Here is a 19,335-nt window from a genome sequence, read left to right on the forward strand (position 1 = left end):
CAAGAGCCTCTGAATGTAAAGTGCAAGTTTTGCTCTTCAGTACCAGCAGTTGAGTTATAGTAGTAAGAAATGAGCTATTTGTTGCAGGTGGATAGTAATAAAATGTTGTCTTTCATCAAAAGATTTACCTTTTGGTTAAACAAAGGTTAATGCCTCAGGGTATTAGATCTAATACTCTTACAGGGTCATTATCCTCACTGCTCTGACTCCTTGCCAAGTCACAGAGATCAATTTATATGATGATGGAGAGATCAGTTTTCCTTTCATTAATAGTGGATAGAACATGGGTAAAATTTGGTACTATGTAAGATGGTAAATTTACTCTACAATCATGAATTTAACCAGTGGGATCAGACCTCAGTGGTATAAAACAGCAACTCACATTTGCTTGCACGTTCTACCCCATTGGCTAATACTGTCATAGAGTCATATCACAGAATGTTTTGGGTTGGAAGGGACTTGAAAGGCTTTTTATATCCTGATGGTACCTGCAGACCTCCTGTCATCAAAGCTTTAGACTACTAAGCAGTGTACAGAATGTTCTGAATATAATCCTTGTGGGAATATATGCACCTAAGAACAATGCAGAGTTGGAGGTGATTTTTCTACAGCAGAAACTTACTTTTTGACATTTACCAAGACTTTAAATGAGGGTCATGTGCAAATCAGTTGGGGTGGGGATCTTTTCCTTTTCCTTTTCCTTTTCCTTTTCCTTTTCCTTTTCCTTTTCCTTTTCCTTTTCCTTTTCCTTTTCCTTTTCCTTTTCCTTTTCCTTTTCCTTTTCCTTTTCCTTTTCCTTTTCCTTTTCCTTTTCCTTTTCCTTTTCCTTTTCCTTTTCCTTTTCCTTTTCCTTTTCCTTTTCTTCTCAGAATTATAGATCAAGAATACAAAAGCTGACAATGTTTAATTTTCACTGTGTCTTAAAAGTGGGTGACTTCCTTTTGCTACCTATATGCTACACTTATTATTTGACTGTCAAAGCATTTCTACAGTCAGTTAGTATAATGGTTTCCATTTCATTTGCATTATATAGCAGGAATTATGGCTATCATCTTTAGCACATAATTTTCTTTTGAAATCCATCATTAGGCTGAGCTCATTGAAATCATTATAGGTCTACCAGGTAACCTGCTCTTGGACTTGTGGGAAAAAAAATTACAGAAACCTGTGTTTGGGGGGAAAAAAGCAAAAGGTGAACTTCCCAATGGTTGGGATACTGGGATTCAGTCCCTTGGACTTCTGATTCCCTGCCTAGTGAGAGTCCGTGGCCCTCAGATGTATGTCAGCACCCACTGAGCAGACCCAGAATCTGATGTAGAAGCCACACATGTAGCTAGGGGATTTCTCCACCCTGCAGGTTGGCAATCCAAGACTTCTAAAAATCTTTATTCTATTAGGCTTGCTCCTGTGTTCTCAGCAGGAAGTCTGGGAACTTTCCAAATTTCTAAGGCTCTTACCTTATTGATTCTGGGCACTCAGGTTGTTTTTTAATTTTTTTATTTTTTTTTAAGGAGCGGGGGGATTGAAGAGGGAGCATAGAAATTAACATAAACATAAGCAAAATTGTGGAGATGATGTTCAATATGTTTGTAAATTGTCTGTCACTGTGCTGTCACAATGCCCCCAGTATAGCTATAGCTGCTCTTTTAAATTGAGACACTTTCTTGATTGCTTTGTCCAGGAATTGTATGAGTTTCATTTAAGTAAACATTTAAATGGAAGTAATTAAAATCTTCCATATTTCCTATGTTTTTCACTAAAAATGAATTAACTTAGTTTTTACTGTGCTTTCACACTTTAAGATCAGAAGGGCAATTAAAGAACTGAAGTAATTCTTGATATTCTATTGAACTGGAACAACGATTCCTACAGCTGCTGTAAATGATGATATTGCATTTGCTGCTGTTTAAGGTAATCTGACTGGTCAGCTCTCTGGCTCATTATCCTACTATAAACTCTAGTAAGGAAGTCCATTTCTATGGTTCAATAAACAGAGGCAATTGGAAAGATTCTTCAAAGAGAATTAGTGATTGCCAAGTCCTGATGGAGTTTAAGAGACTTCATCAAGTACTGACTACCTGCTAAAAGAAGCAGAACTCAGATGAGGATTGCAAGGAAAGTATCAGCATTACCCATGAATAGAGGCACAAACCAGCAAAACATAAGCACAATAAACACAAATTTTTAATTGCTCATGTATTCTCCAGAATTATTTTTTCCCCAGGCTTGTTTTTTATTTGTGTTTTTAATACCTTTGGATCCAAACTGTAGTCACAGGTGTAGCTAAGTCTACCTTTGGTTAACTTTTATGACAGGGGTACTCTTTAGCAGCATTAATAGACTACATGGATTTTGAGCTGCAGATAAAGGAATTGCTCTATAAGCTGGAAAGTTTTGCTTCTGCAGTCTTACAGTAGAGCTGAATTTGCTTGTATTAACTTGTGCTGTATGGCACATCTGACCTTTACTTCATGGAACAGATTAATTCAAGTGGAGAAGAGCCAGACCTCTGGAGCCTGCCTAGTCCAACCTCCTGCTCTTGAGGTGTATTGGGTTTTTCATGTGTAACCTGACTTTTTAAGGGCTTTGGAGTTCACATCAGTTTATTAGTGGGAAATATAACTAGGTAGTCTCTAAGTTGAGAGATGTTAAAATACTGTGAAACAGTGCAGTTGCATTACATGCCTGCTTATTTATTTAGTACAAAGCTGAAAAATCATCACTGTTCAGACTGCTGGCAACCTGTTAGCACAGTTGGTTTCTCTCATTACTGTGCCAGACCTTTAGACAAGATGCAGTTTTCAGGACTAGGTGGTTATCATGAGAATATATAATAAAGTCAACATGTCCACTCAAAAATACATCATCACAATATGATGTTATTATACAATTGCTCATATCAGCATTCAAATCAGAGAAGGATCTCAGTTGAATATGTGAAACAATTTCCTTTCCTTTCAGCAGAGACTTGGAGCAGGATGTGGGCTTGCAGGAGGAAGTCTCTTCTTTACAGAGAATAATCATTAGGCATGGCAACTCATCATTGCCACTGTGATGCTTAAGACAATCATACAGTAAACTGTACTTAAAGTTTTTTTTCCCATCTCTGTAATTTTCATATACTGATTGCAAGGAAACGTTTCTCTTAATTATAAAGTATTCAAATGTGTCTGCACACTTAAAATAGAAGGTGATGTGAAAGGGAGTAGAAATGGAAATTATTGGATTAAGTTAAAGTCTGTATTTTTTGATTACAATTATAATGGAAGCAGATTTGTGGGAAATGCTTTACTGACAGTCAGAAAAAAGAACTGGGACTCAGAAAGATGAAATAGATTGTAACCTCTGACCTGAACATGATTTTTTTGGGCAGCTGTAACAAGCAAATTTGTTGCCATGACTCAAGTTTTCCCTATCTGCAAAACAGACCTAAAATTAGATACCTGCTTTGTGGAAGAGTAAGAGGATTAAAGGAGTAAAGTTTCATGAGGGACTTTGAAAAGGCTTTATAAATAATAAAAACATTCTGTGCTGAAATTGACAAACATTTTTAAATTGAAGAAGAATGGAGGAAAACCACAAAAAAATTGTCAGTGTTTCCGATTGGTATTTTCTTGCAGTTTACCCTCAGTTGTGTCCCGATTTGCTGTCAGTATCCAGAAAGTAGAAAAAGGCTGTAAAATGCTGACATTCATTACATGGCTTATGAACACTTTTTCATTGTTAATGTAAACTATTCGTTTTAGATCCATAGATAGGCAGAGTTCACTTTGGCTTTCACTGGCATCACTCATGCTACGTGGCTTTATACTGGAGGGAATGTATTCCCTAAGAAAATGTGGTTAGTGTTTTCCATCGTACCTTGGTAGCATATTCTGCTATTTCTTACTGTTTAGGCTAAAAGCGTCTGTATCTTCTTAGTGGCTGGAGATTTCTAGGCTAATCTGGAGACATCTGAACTTGTAGAATTTTGGCAGGCTAAGATATTTCTGCTTAATGTCTCTTAATTAGTGGCAAAAGACATTTCAGCATCACACATTTTCAGTGGTTGGCTATGGTAGTCAGATGTTCTCATAAATGTCCTTGTATTCACTTACTCTCTAGATTTTGATGAGGATACCAAAGGTTTATGACCTTGAAGCTATATTTTCTCAACTGTGAAGTTGGAAGCATCTGAAGGAGCACCTGGTGTTTCTGAAAAAACTACAGGTGATCTCTCTGTTAACAGCAAAACAGAAATGAGAAGAATGAGTTCTCTCTGAGGCTGGAGAGGCAAGATCTTTGTTTTGCAGAAGTTGGGTGGCTCTGTAGCAGTAATTCCTCCAGAGTTTTCTCAATGCATCATAAGCAAAATGATTCAAGCTCTTTTAATTTCTTAGTCCTGTCATCTTGGATTGAAATCCTGAATGAAAACATCTCTGAGTTTTGAGGAAACTCAGGTCCTTTATTATCACACCTACTTCACAGCTGGATCTAGTTTCTATATCTGTTCACAATTAGTGTCTTTGATATATATTCTTATAAAAGGATTCCTCTTGATAGCAGAATGCTATTGTCCTCTGTTGACTGGTAGCTCAGTCTTCACTGCATTGTTAGAGATAATGCAGTGGTTTACAGATTGATCAAAATGATCAGCCTGTAATGTCACTAAATGTATCTGTATCACTCAGTCTAATAGGGCTGTAGCATGACTAAAGTAAATCTCACTTTGTGTTCTGCAGTATCAGTTTTAAAAGAGAGTTTGTGTTCTGTTACAAAACACTCCATTGTCTAAGCTTTTAATTTGATTTTTGTGAACAGTAAGTTAATTTTCTATTTGAAAGGAAAGTCAGGGAAGATTTGCTTTGTTGTGTTTTCTCTTTCTCTTTGAAAAACGTCTAAGAGTTTGTGATGCATTTTTTGGCAGAGTGCACCATCAATAATACTACCATGTGTCCAGGGTTTGGCACAATTTTACTCTCTTTTTGTGGCCATCTCCTTGACAAGGTCACACAAATTCCAACAGGTAGTGCAATTTTCAAAGCAGGTCTTATCCAGCTCCTTTAGTCTTTGCTTCCAATGAAGGGGACTCATTTAACTTACCTCTCTATGCCTCCCTTCCCTGTGATCTCTCTAAAGTTAACATGGAGCAGATAAGCCTCTCAGAATTTCACTTTGCCTGGAAAGAATGTTAACTTTTCACTTGTAATACATTTTTTTTTCCCCATCTCAAACGTTTCTTCATTCTTTTAACTTGTTTTGTGGTATACAGTGCATTAGATACTGAAGGCACTGGGAATGAATCTCCAAACAGCAGCCAGACTGGAAATGGGAGAACTGGGTGGCACCAGTGGGACCAGAGATCTGGGTTTTGTTCCTAGTCTTGCTGATGTTTTGCTCGGTGAGCTCTCCCTTCTCCCATCTATAAAAATAGTGTGGGCAAGATTTCCATCACTGAAAAACATTTTAGGATGCAGAGATGGAAACTCTAACTAAAAAATTTTAATTGGGCATCTATTTAATCCTAAAAAACCACAGCACTACCTGCACTGTGATGTACCAACATGATGTTTCAAGGAGTGGAATGAAGGGGAAGCACCAGCTCTGCATGTGGGATTGCTGTGGGTGGTGGGAGGCTGCTGGAGACCCCACAGGTTGTGTCTCCATGCTGCCTCTGTTGCACCCTGACCTGGGGAAGAAGATGTGCAGGAAGGTGGACCTCTACAGCACTCCTTGCATGGAGTATGGTTTTCACCCCGGCCAGTGCTTCACTGTTTTAAATTGCAATGGGGAGAGCTCCTCAGCAGAAGTATGTAATACCACTGCTAGGACTGACCAAAAAGGGGGATGTGTGTGTGTGTGTAAATGTCTTCCCTAAATGCTCCATTTTTGCTGAACAATAAAAGCCAAGTTGATTTTGCTTCAAAGCTTCGCTGAATTTTGTGGGCTTGCTTTCAAGAGCAAGGCTGTGTTTAAGGATGTGTTTGGGTGGGGGTTTGTTTAATTTTTTAAATTTTTGAAAAGTTCCATACAAGGTCCTACCATTTGTGAAGAAGTTTGACGCTGAAAAGAACCAGTCAGCACAGATTAGTAGTGTTGAGTCAGGTTCTTGTCTTTGTAGAAACAATGTGCACGACTGTGTGTGTGTCTAGGCTGAGCCCAGACTGAAAGACCTTTTCAAGCCTTGGTCTTGACGACAAGCTCTGAAATCAGTAGATGGGCCATTTGTGTAATTAGACCTCAAGATAGCTGATGAAGAAACCAAGAAAGAAGTGTGAAGGAGCTGGCTCACAGCTGCAGCAGAGCCTGGTATCAGGATGGGGAATAGGACAAAGCGGTGCTGTGGTTGAGCCCTTCTGCCTTCAAACAACTCTCTGGTTTTCCCAGCACCTCCCGGAGCAGCGGTTCACAGATTTTAGCCACTCATTTTCTGGAGGGCACTCAGTGTCTCTACAGACGTGAAGCTAAACCACATTTCATGCCTCCTCATTGGGAACGCCCGCTGCCAACAATGGGTCGTTGTCACAGTCTAGACAATGCTGGTGTCACGACGAGAAACAAGCGCCTTGCTATGTGCCATGGTATATGCCACTGAGAAAAAGCGCTTGGTTTATTCCAGTAAAGCTCTGATTCAAGGGATATTGCAGAAAGGACTATTCCACATTAAAAAAATATATATATGTGTGGGCTGTTCTGTTTTTGAAAACTTACACATTTTTTTCCTCTATTAAATTGCTTCCTGGTGATGGAAATGTCTGGGATATTTTTTTCTTTCTACTGCATCTACTTTCCTTTAGCTTGCACACCCCTGAGGTAATTAGTGTAGGTTAAAATTTACATAACTGACTTTAGGGTTTTGCAAATAGGAAAGATGGAAATTTATTCAAGGTGGTGAATAATTCATTTTAAAGCAAGTTTCCTGTTTTTTTAATCATGTAGAAGATGTATTACAGACTCATAGAGATTTTCTGAATAGGACCTTAAGCACTGAATTTTTGATATATTTTTTTTTCTTAGTATAGGTAAAGAAATATTAACCATGACTCATTGCACTTTTCCTGTTCAATAAGATTTGAATAAACTTAACAAATTTATTAGGTAGATGATAGAGCTTTTTAAAAATTATCATGACACACTGTGACAAATATTTTACTAGGATCCAGAAGAAATAGTTTTAAATCATATTCCCATTGCCCCTTCAGAGGCAGAGATGGAAAACACTGCGGTTTATACAGAGAAGCCTGATTCATATTTTCTTTTGAATATTCATTATTTAATTAAGATTAGGAAGATAAACAAGGAGATTGGACAGCTGTGGGAGTCTGGTAATAAAATCAATTTTTTTAAAAGAAAACTTCTTTACTACTGGCTCCTTGTAAACCTGGAGTGGTAATGTCTGAATGTTGTTACAATGTTATGGCTACTTGATATTTTACATGAAGTGAGTTTACTATTTCATCTTATTTCTTAATCTAAGTGCTCACCTCAAAAATAGCTTTCACAAACATCACCAAGAGCTGCATCCAGAAGAAAAGAATTGAACCAAACACTACTCCAACTTTCTGAACTTTAACTGCCTCTGCCCAAAACTTGAAACCTCTGGACATGTTCCCTGGTGGCTGCAGCCCGTGGGGCTGGGGAAGTGTCACAAGGTGGCTGTGACAGCCCTAACCAGGCAGGAGCAGAGCCAGCTCCCAGCCCTTCCTGGGAAAGTAGTGTAGGTGGTGATTTACCAGCCTGGCGAGAGAAAATCAGTGCCAGTAGAGATGGGAGAGAAACGGGCCCTGCTCTAGAGAGCCTTAGTACATTTTAACCCGAAGCTGTCCAGGAGCAGGAGGGCTCGGCTCTCACCAGTGGAGGGGCAGTGGTGAAGGAAGCATTGCCCACGACACAGATGTGATATGCACAGCTGGAAGGTCTCGTTTTGAGCTAGCTCAGTCATGGCACCTTTGCAATTGTTTATGTGTGATGCTTGACCTGGAGGATTTATTGCATCTGTCTGAGGATGGCTGCTGGGACTGCCAACAAATCACACCGTTCTTTAAGGCAACCGTGTTGTCTCTGCTTTAATTTTACAGGGTTAAAAAAGTTACATTAAAAGCTACATGCACAGGCTTTTGTTGTTTTTGTCTGTTTTTACATTCTGACAATTTTCATTTTGGAAATAAGTAGGATGCTTTGCCTTAGTTTTGAACAGGCATTTCCAAGCTTCCTTGAAAACAGCTAGAAAATTGTCAAAAAAATTAAGAGACTTGGAAGAAAGGAGAGATTTTAACAGCCAGATATGGAGTTCCAGTTGGGAATTTTTCTCCATTGACTGTTGCATTGTCTCCCTACCAAAATGACTTTTTGCCTTTGAGACTTGATGAGAGTTGAAGTAGAGAATAGTTTCACACTTTTTAGGTGATAGTGTAGGATACACAGTAGGATTCCTTCTTCTGTATTGGTGGTGTTGTATTTACATTTTCTGTCAGTGTCAGGGACACCAGTAGAAGCTCCAGACATGAGAAATGCCCTTGAATATTCAGCAAGATCTCTGAGCAGTGCAGGTCAGGAGGAAGAATTTTGTTTTTGTGAGTGTACAGCCCTCAGCAGTTATTATCATGAGTTTTTGCACAGAGAACACAGCCTAATAGATGCTGATGCTAGCTTCTAGATGGAAAGACTTTTTCAGCTTGCTGTGCAAGAAAAAAATAACTTGAAGCCCTCCAGCTTCATGCTGGAGAGCTGCAGAGCTGTTGGGGGAGAGGACTGCTCATGTGAGTTATCCTCCATAACCTCCAAAAATTCCAGTCCTTCTCACCAAACATTTAAAAATATTTGTGGTGAGGCAAGAAAGACATCGTGATTTGGAGCAGATTTAAAGCAAGGCTTTAAAACGTGAATTCTCTGGTCTATGCTTAACTGCTTTGTGCTTTGTGTGCTGTTTTGTGGTGTGTGTACAAACACACTTGCACACACATAAATCTAAGTATACTTACATATGACTGTGTGACTAGGTCTTGTAATAACGAGGACTGTAGGACGTTACCATGTACAAAGATACATTGTACCAAAAAAAAAAGTCTGTTAAAATAAGATGAGAGCTCAGCTTCTCTTGGAAATAATGCAGTAAACATGGGAAAACACACCAAAAAAAGTTAGAGAAAAAAAAAGTCATAAGGTAATGGTGGCTAAAAGTCCTCATTGCTTCTGAAAAGCTTCAACCAGAAGACCTAAGGCAAACCTTTGGAAAATTGCACATTTACGGCTTTTATTTCCATGTTATTTCTGTACACTTGAAAATGAATTCTGATTTTTCTTTATCTTCTTGGCATGTGGGACTCAAAGCACAAGGGAGCTTCTCACCAGAAGAAACAAAAGTGGGGAGCCAGGATTCATGAGCTCTTTCAAAGGTATGTCAGATACGGGCTACTTTGTAATTCCATCCAGTGTACTTTCCTTCTAAAGATCTTTCAGTTCTTTGCAGAAATTAATGAATGGAACTTCTTCCAAACAAAGGATCTCAGGCCTAGAAAAATTAAGCCTGTGCATTTGAAAGAGGTCTCTGTTTTGGATTGCCTCTGTTTTCAGATACCCAGCTTGGACTGTATTTTTTAAGTGCTACACACAGTGCACTTCAAAAGGTGACCAAATGACTTTTCCCAGCATTCTTCATCCTTGCTTCTGAATTAGTCTTAGAGATAGAAGAAAATATGTATTGGGGCAAAGATTTTGTGATCAATGACCTTCAGATAAATACATGCATCAAATTACCTGTAAAGAAATGAACAGACAAAATAAATAACCCTCATGAATAGAGCAAAGGAAGCCATGTTCTGCTGTGACAGCTGATGAGCATTTTGCTGAGCACAAAAGAGGCCTAACTTCACAGAATAAATTATTGTCTTCAATCTAATACCCAGTGAAAGGAGAAAAATGGTGCAACTAGGAAAGAGATCAAATGTGGTTATTTAAATGTTTGATGTTCAGTAATGAAAACTGTTTACCTTCATAATTGTGTATTAGCAGCTAATAAAAGCAATAGATACAGTAGTTTAAAAGTAATAAAATCAACAACAAAGTGTATTTAATTTTAAATTGAATTGCAAGCAAATGGGCATCCTAATGAACCCCTGTGTCAATGCAACTCTAACCAAATTAAGTGAAATCATTTCCATCATGAGAAGCTAAGTAAGTACAAAGTTCCAAACAACTTTTCTCCTTGAGAAGAATGCTTTAACTTCTCAGATGTTTTGGATCTATGAATTAGTTAGAGCCATTCAAGAATCATCTTTTGCTACACTTCTGTTTAGGACAGCTGGACCCAAGTTGGTGTGATTAAAGCTCAGGGATAAAACTACAAAGGTGATTGACTCTGTTCTTTATGTATTCACCTCTTGGCACTTAAATCTTGTCCTTATTTCTCATCAGTCCTGGCTTGGGAAAAATGTCCATGTACTTAATTTCCACTAGCATCTGCACAGACCTTCCAACTGATTCAGTTATTGCTTAGGAATTTATGTGATACAATTCTACTGCAGAGGAATCTGGAAAACAGTTTCACTATGAAGCAGTGGTAATTTTACTGTAAATGTGTACATATTAAAAAACGAAAAAGAAATAGGCAAGGTCTGAATAGAAATTGATTTGTAACAATATCCTACAATCTTGGGGGCAGGAGCATCTCTTTCAGAAGAGGGGAATTTGAACTCTGTGTTACATAAGTAGTATGTATGCATGAGTCTGGGATGTTTAGTATGACTACAGAGGTTCTGTTATTTTCTTAATGAAGAACCATGTTAATCTTTACAAATGGGGAGACGTCTCATATAATCACCTAGCATGCAAAGGAGGAAAATGGGAATGATGGCACCTGTATTGAATTTTTCAAAATCAGGTCAGAAAATACTGAAGAAATGCTTCAGAAATGCAGTACAGAGAAATGTTGCTGGTTTTGAGGTTTTTTTTTTTTTTTTTTTTTTTTAATGAACACCAAGTGATAGCATTTTCTTTTGTGGTTAAAGACTTGACTGAGTGCATTGCTTGGCAGCCTAAGGCAGCCTGTTCTCTGATGCCTGTGTTGTAGACACCCAAGTCAATCCTGCATTGCAAGTGCACCTGATGCAGTGTCTTTTCCTTGGCTCCATGTGGCTCCTCTCAGGAAGCTGCAGAGATTTCCCTTGATCTCCAGCATGGCTCTGGGCTGGCCCTGAGCCGTGAACAGCCTGCTCAGCTTCCACCTTCTGAGAGCCACCATGTATTTGTCTGTGACTGACCCTGGCCTCCTAAAGCCCATTGTAGAAGCAAGGGCTGACGAGTTTCAAAGCCAGCAGAGCATCTACAGATGTTTTTACTTAGGGTTGGTAATATTTAGATGCTGATGACACTTAGGAATAGAGGACTTGCTCATGGTTCTGTGTCTGCTGAAAGATAGGATGGGATTGCTAAAGCATGCAGCTTTATAGTGCTCATTGTAAATGACTTAGTTTTGCATTTTCTCCTGCTGTGTTCTAGGAATGACGTTTTCTCCATAGGGTACTGTGCCTTTTGTGTACCCTCTGCACTAAGAAGGGCCGCATTGGGTTATCCAATGTTGGGCTATTCTTGCACTATTTGCTGGTATCCTGTATTGCTATAGTGAACTTTCTTCGAAAACAAAAACCCAGAAACTTTGAGATGATATAATTACCCCCCAAATCACTTTAAAAACAAAAGAAGTTAATATGTGAATAACAAGCCAGGTTCTGTGGTTTACATACCTCTGAAAATTCATGTGTATGTGCATGTATATAATTTTTATATATAGCTCTCGTCCTGTATATATTCTGAAGATTTATGAAGTATGTAAGATTTGCATATAAAATTACAAGACTTCTTGGGGATAAAACCCAACAAAAAGTAAGATTTTTAAAAGCAGAATTAATTTTTTTAATGGTTTAGAGCAACCTAGGCCCCAAAGAATCAGTGTTTTCCAAAAACCTGTCAAAACTTATTGAAGCTGTCAGCCAGTTCTCAAAGTGACAGAGGCAATGGCTTCCTACTGAAATATTCTAAACTTAGATCCTAAGTCCCAATGCCAGGCAGAGCTGCTTACAGACAGCCAGTGAAAGCTGGGGCTCCTTATGTCGACCTGTGGCATGGACTGACAAATACTGGTGGTGTCATTATTTTTTTTTAATGCTGGTTTTTGAAGTCTAGGTATTTCTCTTCTTTGGCACACTCTTGTTTCTCCTGGGTGCCCTGCAAGTCTTATGATGTGTTCAAGGAAAATATGAAACTGTTGTATTTCCAACAGTGAGTGCTTTCTGTGTATGCACTGTAGTTAATTTCTTTTCCATTCTTCTTCCCATTCTAACATCGGCAGGGTGGGAAGTCAGCTACTGAAAACAGAGGAGATTGGAATTGAAGAAGAAATGGTAGCCAGCTTTGGCAACCTTGCAGATGTGAGTACTGGATTAAATGGAGCAGCAGGACCTTGTGGGAAGGTGAGATGCTCCATGAGTGCTCTTTTCCCTCATATGAACTGCTGAATCACTGGATCAGTTGCATTCAATTTTTTTGTTTGTTTGTTTATTTTGTTTTGGTTTTTCTCTTTTATTGTTTAAGAGGATAGAATTTAACAGGTTTCAAAATATGCTTTCCAGCAAAAGTAACCATATGCTTAAAGAGAATGTCTAAAGCCATTAATGATGAATCATTTGGGCATGGCAAGAGTTCTTCAAAACAGTTTGTCAGCGCTGGCCAAGCAAAGTCTTTCAGCAGGAGATGAGACAGCTATGCCACCATGCAAATGAGACAGGCTTGAAATATGATGAATCTTCTATCTCCTTTTCCTACTCGACTGACACTCGCTTTGAGGAAGGTTGTAAATGCAAGAGAGATTGTGGTATAATTCCTCAGACTGGCGTTTCTGCCCCCCAGTCACTATTCGATTATCTTCCAAATTGCTGTGTTTCAGAGAGATAAAGATTTTTTATGGCTTGCTGACTTGAAACAACCAGAAGAGCCAGAAAAGAGATGGCTAACCGGCCATGCATAGTAATTCCATTGGTAAATGACAAAATCTTTGTTTGTATGACATTTCCAAAGTTACTACAGAAGATGAATCTAAAATACAAAATGTCACATTTGGCATGCAAAACTATCACAATATATTTCAGTATAAAATTCATAGAGGCGTTTAATTTAGAATGTGTTTAATAACGAAGGCTGCCTGCATCAGTAATCCTGCCTTGAGGTTTAAAAAGATTGTCTTATTTATTCATATAATGTTAATTTTTTTATATATGATTCAGAAACCAAAAATATTAAGGTTAAATCTTCATTGTTAATTAAGATTTTCTAATTAAGCTGAAAATAATTGTCATTCAGATTAGTTGTTAAGTATGGTTTGTGTTGAGAAACAAAAGAAGTTTAACAAATTCAACTGTTTATTTAACTGCTTAATTTAATTCCAGAAGCTTTCTATCTATATGGAAATATGCTATCTCTTCCAAAATAAATCCAAGACAGGATTAAAGAAGAGATTATTAGCTACTGTAGGCTTAAACTGTGAGACCACTAAACCTAGTAGTCAAGGTAGCCATGTGATTCCCAAGTGTGGCATGAGTTCTGATATCCAGTTGCATTAAAAGAAGACCTAGCACTAGTCTTTTCTCAAAATAATGCAAGAAATTGATTTCTAGGGGAAAAGGGGAACAGCACTGCTGATTTTAAGCACTACATAATTAGTTATGGCAGAAACAGTTTTATCCATTCAAATCAACACTGGAGCCTAACTGGGACTCCCTGTTGTGTGCCTGACCCTGCAGATTGCATTTGGGCAGCACCAAAATATCTTCTGATGCAGTGGGACTGACCCTATACCATTATTCAGGAAAAGTTGGGTAAAGATCATGGCACTGTGCCTGTTCCCCTGCACAAACCTCCACACTGGGAAGCTGAGCATGCAAGGGAAGCACCAGAAAAGCATTTCTGGTATGCAGCATTTATTCCATACTAAATATTCTGTAACTCAGACAACATCTTGTCAACAGCAAGTGGCAGATGTTTCCTTTTGTCTGGACTTGGAATAAAGGTGCCTGTAGGGAGTTGTTATTAAACTCTACACGTGTTGCACTTTGATTACTATTTTTAAGAGAATCTGGTTATGATAATCAGAAGGTGAAAGGATAGTCTGCATGTTACACACCACTAATAGCTTTGGCAAGGCTAGCAATTAGTATGAAAACATGGCCTGTGCTGTCGTTCACTGTATGCCTGCAGCCTGCTCATCACATCATGTATTGTGCCTGTCTTGAGAAGCATGCTGTATTTTTAAGATATTGTTTTCCAGTTAATTCTGCCTCATTATTGTAGGGTAGTGTCTTCTGGCGTCATACTCCACCAGCTCCACCTTCCCCTTAAGGACGCCAAACATTTTATTAGTAGTATTTGCATTGTTTTTTTCTTTTATCTGTCATCTCTATGACTTTTGACCTCCCTAATTGCAGATCCTTGGTAAGCAGTAGGTAATTGCAGGTTGAACAAGAAGCGTGTTGTCTGCTTTTCAGTAGTTATTTTCTGGAAGAAATTTGTCCTTGCTAATTGTATGGTTAAAGTCAGCCCAGCCCAGATCAGTAACTCTGAGCCTTCTCCCTAGGTTGACTGCTCCAAGATGCCACAGCCACTAGAAATTCACCTCAGATGCCTGAGGGGAGTCAAAGATAAAGTCCCCAAAGGCCTCTACACTCTCAAAGTTTCTGTTCTCAGCCGCTTAGGTGGTGCCTTGGTGGAACTGGAGGAGCAGCCTCAGGCCAGGACGACGCGGGCTGTTAGTCACGGTGGAAACTTCTACAACACTGAAATCTACTTTGGACAAAGCATCCAGACAGTAAGCAACACTTCATAAATATGCTGTCTTTGCTTTGAAAGTTAAAACACATCCGCCCTTTCTCCTTTAGGCTTATATATTTAATGCATTCCATCATGTTAATAATTTATTTAATAATTTAAGGTGCAATTTAGGAAGGTGCAATATTTTTCCCCCTAGGTTAACCCTCATCACTCACTTTAAAGGTGCCAAACATACGCTACATCATATAGTGTTGTCAGCTAATTTTAAATTTTACTTTTATTTTCTCTTATCTATGCAGCTTGTCAGCTATGTAATTTGATTTCTGTAAAGTAGCTTTAGAATAATAAATGAACGAGTGGGTGTACATAAACACATGAATGCCCAAATCCTTCTGTGAGTTTTTAGCTCCATTGACCCCCATTTGCCAAAAAAACAGCATTTGGATTATTTTGGAAGGAGCCCAAACACTTGAGGCTCTATTCTGTCTTTTGCGACTGAGGCACACATATTTTCCTGCCTAAGCATGCTGTGCATGGCAGGATTGTTGTGTGTCAGTTGCTCACTGTTGTAGCTAATGCCTAGTGCTGGTTGGAACATTGGTCTCAGATAAACTCTCTGGCACGTGAAAGCTTCTTTACAGTTTGAAAAACAATCTTCATATTTTTTTTTGTTTGTTTATTCGGTTTTTGTTTGTTTGTTTGTTTTGTTTGTTTCTGGTTTTGGTGCATATTATGAGGTATTGGCAGAATGAGGAATCTTTTCTGTTTTCAGTCATTTATTTTGGGGTATGACCTGAATGGTAGATTTCCTCCTCCATGTGTTCTGTTGTATACATACAGGACAGGCTGACAGCCCCTATCCCAAAGAGCTTTTAGGCAAAGCAACTTTTATGTGTGGCACTGATGCCTTCAGTTACTTGCAGATAGATCATTTCAGATGCTGAGTTTGTTATACATAAAGTGCTGCTAAGTCACATTTTCTGCTTTTTAATTGTTTATCACCTGTAATAGATAATGAACAGTGTCTGTAAATACAGCTATCAGTGCAAAAGGAATTGCACATATAGAGAGGGAAACTGTGAATGGGATTTTCATATTATGTTAAAACCAATCCATGCATCTGTCAGAGAAATCACTGAGCTGTGATTGCTTCCTAGGCAGGCTGCACCCTTTGGGTTACTTGCCTTGAAGTATTGTCTTGGAAGGAGACAACTGGGCCCTAGGACTGAATGTCTGGCATGTCCTGCTTCTTACATTCAGCATCTCATTTCTCCTAGATCTTTGCAGGTTGTGCACTTGCAAATTTGCTTCAAAGTTCTCTTGGAGCTTCACAGGAGACATTTAATAAGCATCTTCACCAAATTTCATTTTTAGTCTAGTGAACTGGAGTGCAGGAATTGGGCAAGTTCCCTTAAAATACAGGAGCAGGAGAAGTTGGATTCAATGACCTTCTGGTAATTCCCTATCTTCATTACTGGGTAATGTACAGCAAAACGTTAATGCCATAATTTTAGAGAACCCTCTCCACCAGCCCATTTGGAGTCACAGCGTATATTGTACCTTTCTGTTCTTCCACCTTGCTAGTGATGCACAACCTTAAGGTATGTTTGGAAAGAAACCCTTAGGGTATGTGCTGAGATATGAGGCAAATTTCATATGGTTAACACAAGACTTAGGGTAAGTAGTGAGGTCTTAGTGGTGAGTGAGCTCCACGTGAGCATCTGGGTTTGAACAGAATCAGAACACACAGCACTGCTGCCCTGTGATATATTACGGTGTGAGAAATAGAAGTGCTCACAAATGAAGAATATGCTTTTGTTTCCACTAGCCAGAATAATAATAGGAGTTCAGTGTAAACATGGTGAAAATGAAGACATGCATGCTTGATATTGAAGGAAAGCCTAATTTTAACTAATATATTAGAGAAATTGTTCCAGAACACTACATCCTTCCAAAAATAATAACCCTGTCATGTCAGCAAAGTTGGTGTCAGCGTGGGTTACCTGCTGCGTACAGAAAGTGCTGGTCATGTAAGTTAGATCTGCCTCAGGGCTAGTCTGACTTGCACACCCGACCTTTCAAAAATGTTTTTTGTTCATTAATCAATGTTCTTTGCTCCAGCTTGCCAGCTTCCCCTCTTTCCACTCCTTCATTGTCCTCCTTTTTAGTTTGTCAACCTACCTCCCCCGGTAACCTCTGACTACATATTAGACAGAGGCTCCTAATAGCTCCAGTTGAATTTTATTTATCCTTCAGTAACGCCAGACAGTCACACAAGTAATTTATTTTCCTTAAATTATGCTGAAAGAAACATGTATGAATGTTTTGGATTGTGGTAAAACACGATTGCTGTTTCAAATGACTTTTTACAATTTTATGAATAGCAACGAACTGCATGATCTGAAGGGAACTTGTTTTAGACTCAGCTGCTAGCATATTTTCGTGTATTTAGTTTATGCAAGTGGGCTTTAGGCTTTGATAGATTAAGCCTGTATGGTTTAGGCAGAGTGAGAGCTATTCTGAAGTTTCACCTGCATTATAAAACTAACTCAGTGTGAATTTGAGATTAAAAAATTGCAGTATAGATTAAGTGGTGGTGAAGAAGCTTTGTTTCTAAAATTCAGATGTATTTTTGCACTGCTATGTTTTTCTCAGATCTGGAATGAAAGTTGAGTAAGGGGAGGATAGGAAAGCAGATTAGATGCTTTACTGTGCCTAGAGTAAGGCAGCTATGCAACTAGGTTGTCCTTGGCAGCACCTGTACAGATGTGACTGCATCACCTTTACACTAGAACAAAGATTTTACAAGCATAACTTCCTTATTGCTGTCTCATGGTGGCTAAGATTCTGCTATAGATAAGACCTAAGCAGTCAGTAAATTCCTTTTGATCATGGTGTATTCAAAGAAGTGTTCTACTCCACAGGATTATGTCCCAGTGTTAGCAAGTTCAGATTACACTTTTCACCTTAGTGATGACTTGAAGAGCACAAATGAGCTGCAGTATGCAAAAGTTTAATTTCTCACAGAAAAGAAAAATGCTTTTGTTGGTGGTTTTTTTTTTTGTATATTTTGTTTTGGTTTTTTTCCTAGCTGTCTTAAGTTCAGTAGACATTAAAATAATTGTAGGAAACAATTACAACAATAAGAACAAATCTTCACTTTTCAGAATCAAAATATTCATTGGCTTCAATGGAATAAAAGTTGGAGTGTAGTTAAACATGCTTCTATTTAAAAAAACAACAACAATTTTCAGCTATAATTTCAATTGTCAGGACCAAAATATTTTGTTGAAAATTTGCCTACAGGGTAGGAACTTTTAAGGAACATGCTCCTATTTCAAGTATTTGCAATTTCTGAAACACTTTTCTATTAAGAGGAGTTTTTATTCAGAATAGAAAGTTCGGATAGGAAATTTTCAGCTGTTGCGAAGGGCACCATAAGCCAATGACGCTGCCTGCAAGTGACATTTAGAAAAACATTCATTACGCTGTCCAGTCACCTGGGAAGTCAGTCCAGCACTGCTGAACAGAAACAGGGACAATTGCATCAGGGCTGAGCTCCCCAAACTGGTTTTTAACCCCGGTCTCGCTGCATCCATTTGTCATCAGTGCTTATTCCGTGAGAGCCTTTCAAAACTGGCACTTCAGCAAAAGAGGTGTGAGCTCCACAGGTGTGTGAGCACTGGTGCTGCACATTTTCTCCAGTGCACCTGGAATTTGGGATAGTACTGAAACCGTTCATATGCATGAAAAGATGCCATTGCTGACAGTTCACAGAACTGAGGATTTTTAAAGAGTATATCAACTGGTTAATATTTATGTATCAGTGTGGCGAGGTACTAGCAATATTATAACAGTAGCTGGGTACCATTTTGTTTTACTTGAGGGAAATTCAATATGAATAAAACAGCAACTTTTCAAACATGACATTTAATCCACTCATGTAAATCATACCAGGAGATCTATTATTCATTATTAAAAGGGCACCATATTTTTATTATACTGAAAATGAAACACAAATGCTGTGAAAAATTTAGTGCCTTTTCCTGAAGTTTCAGGACACTTATCATGCAGTCATCTAGCAGGGGCTGACACTCATTTTAAAATATAGCTACAAAATTAATAAATTTGAACTCTTTTGCTTGGAAAAAGAGGATGTTCTATTTCACTGAATGAGGGATTTATTATTTATTTAAGCCTTCCTAAATACTTCAAATGGCAAAGTACTTCGATAATGTTCACATTTGAAGTTAGATATGTAACAAATAAAGTTCATATCTTTATTGTTATTAGTCATTTCCAGCATTTTCTTCCCTGAAGTGCATTTTGAAAACTACATATATCAGAAACTGATTAACATGACCTAAGGTATTAATTCTTAAAATATGATGAAACAAACAGTTTCAAGGACATTATTTTCTGTATGTCAGCAGCTGTCTAAGGACTGTGATGCTTCTAATAATTACAAAACAAAGTAACATTAGGAAAAGTAGACCACAAACTTCCCTCTCCCCCCTCCTCCTTCCCTCCTGGTTTATT

At 38.4% G+C, this 19,335-nt stretch overlaps 1 protein-coding gene across 1 annotated transcript in view; it reads left to right on the forward strand.

The window, feature by feature from the left end:
- LOC106854741 (uncharacterized) overlaps positions 1-19,335 on the forward strand; it is a 175,500-nt gene that overhangs the window by 49,582 nt on the left and 106,583 nt on the right. Inside the window, exons 8-10 of the mRNA XM_088169582.1 lie at positions 9,310-9,374; positions 12,326-12,446; positions 14,603-14,833. Coding sequence (XP_088025708.1) covers positions 9,310-9,374; positions 12,326-12,446; positions 14,603-14,833 — 417 coding nt within the window. The remainder of the gene's footprint in view (positions 1-9,309; positions 9,375-12,325; positions 12,447-14,602; positions 14,834-19,335) is intronic.

This window comes from Sturnus vulgaris, chromosome 1, assembly GCF_052056855.1.
Source record: "Sturnus vulgaris isolate bStuVul1 chromosome 1, bStuVul1.hap1, whole genome shotgun sequence".
Taxonomy (NCBI): domain Eukaryota; kingdom Metazoa; phylum Chordata; class Aves; order Passeriformes; family Sturnidae; genus Sturnus; species Sturnus vulgaris.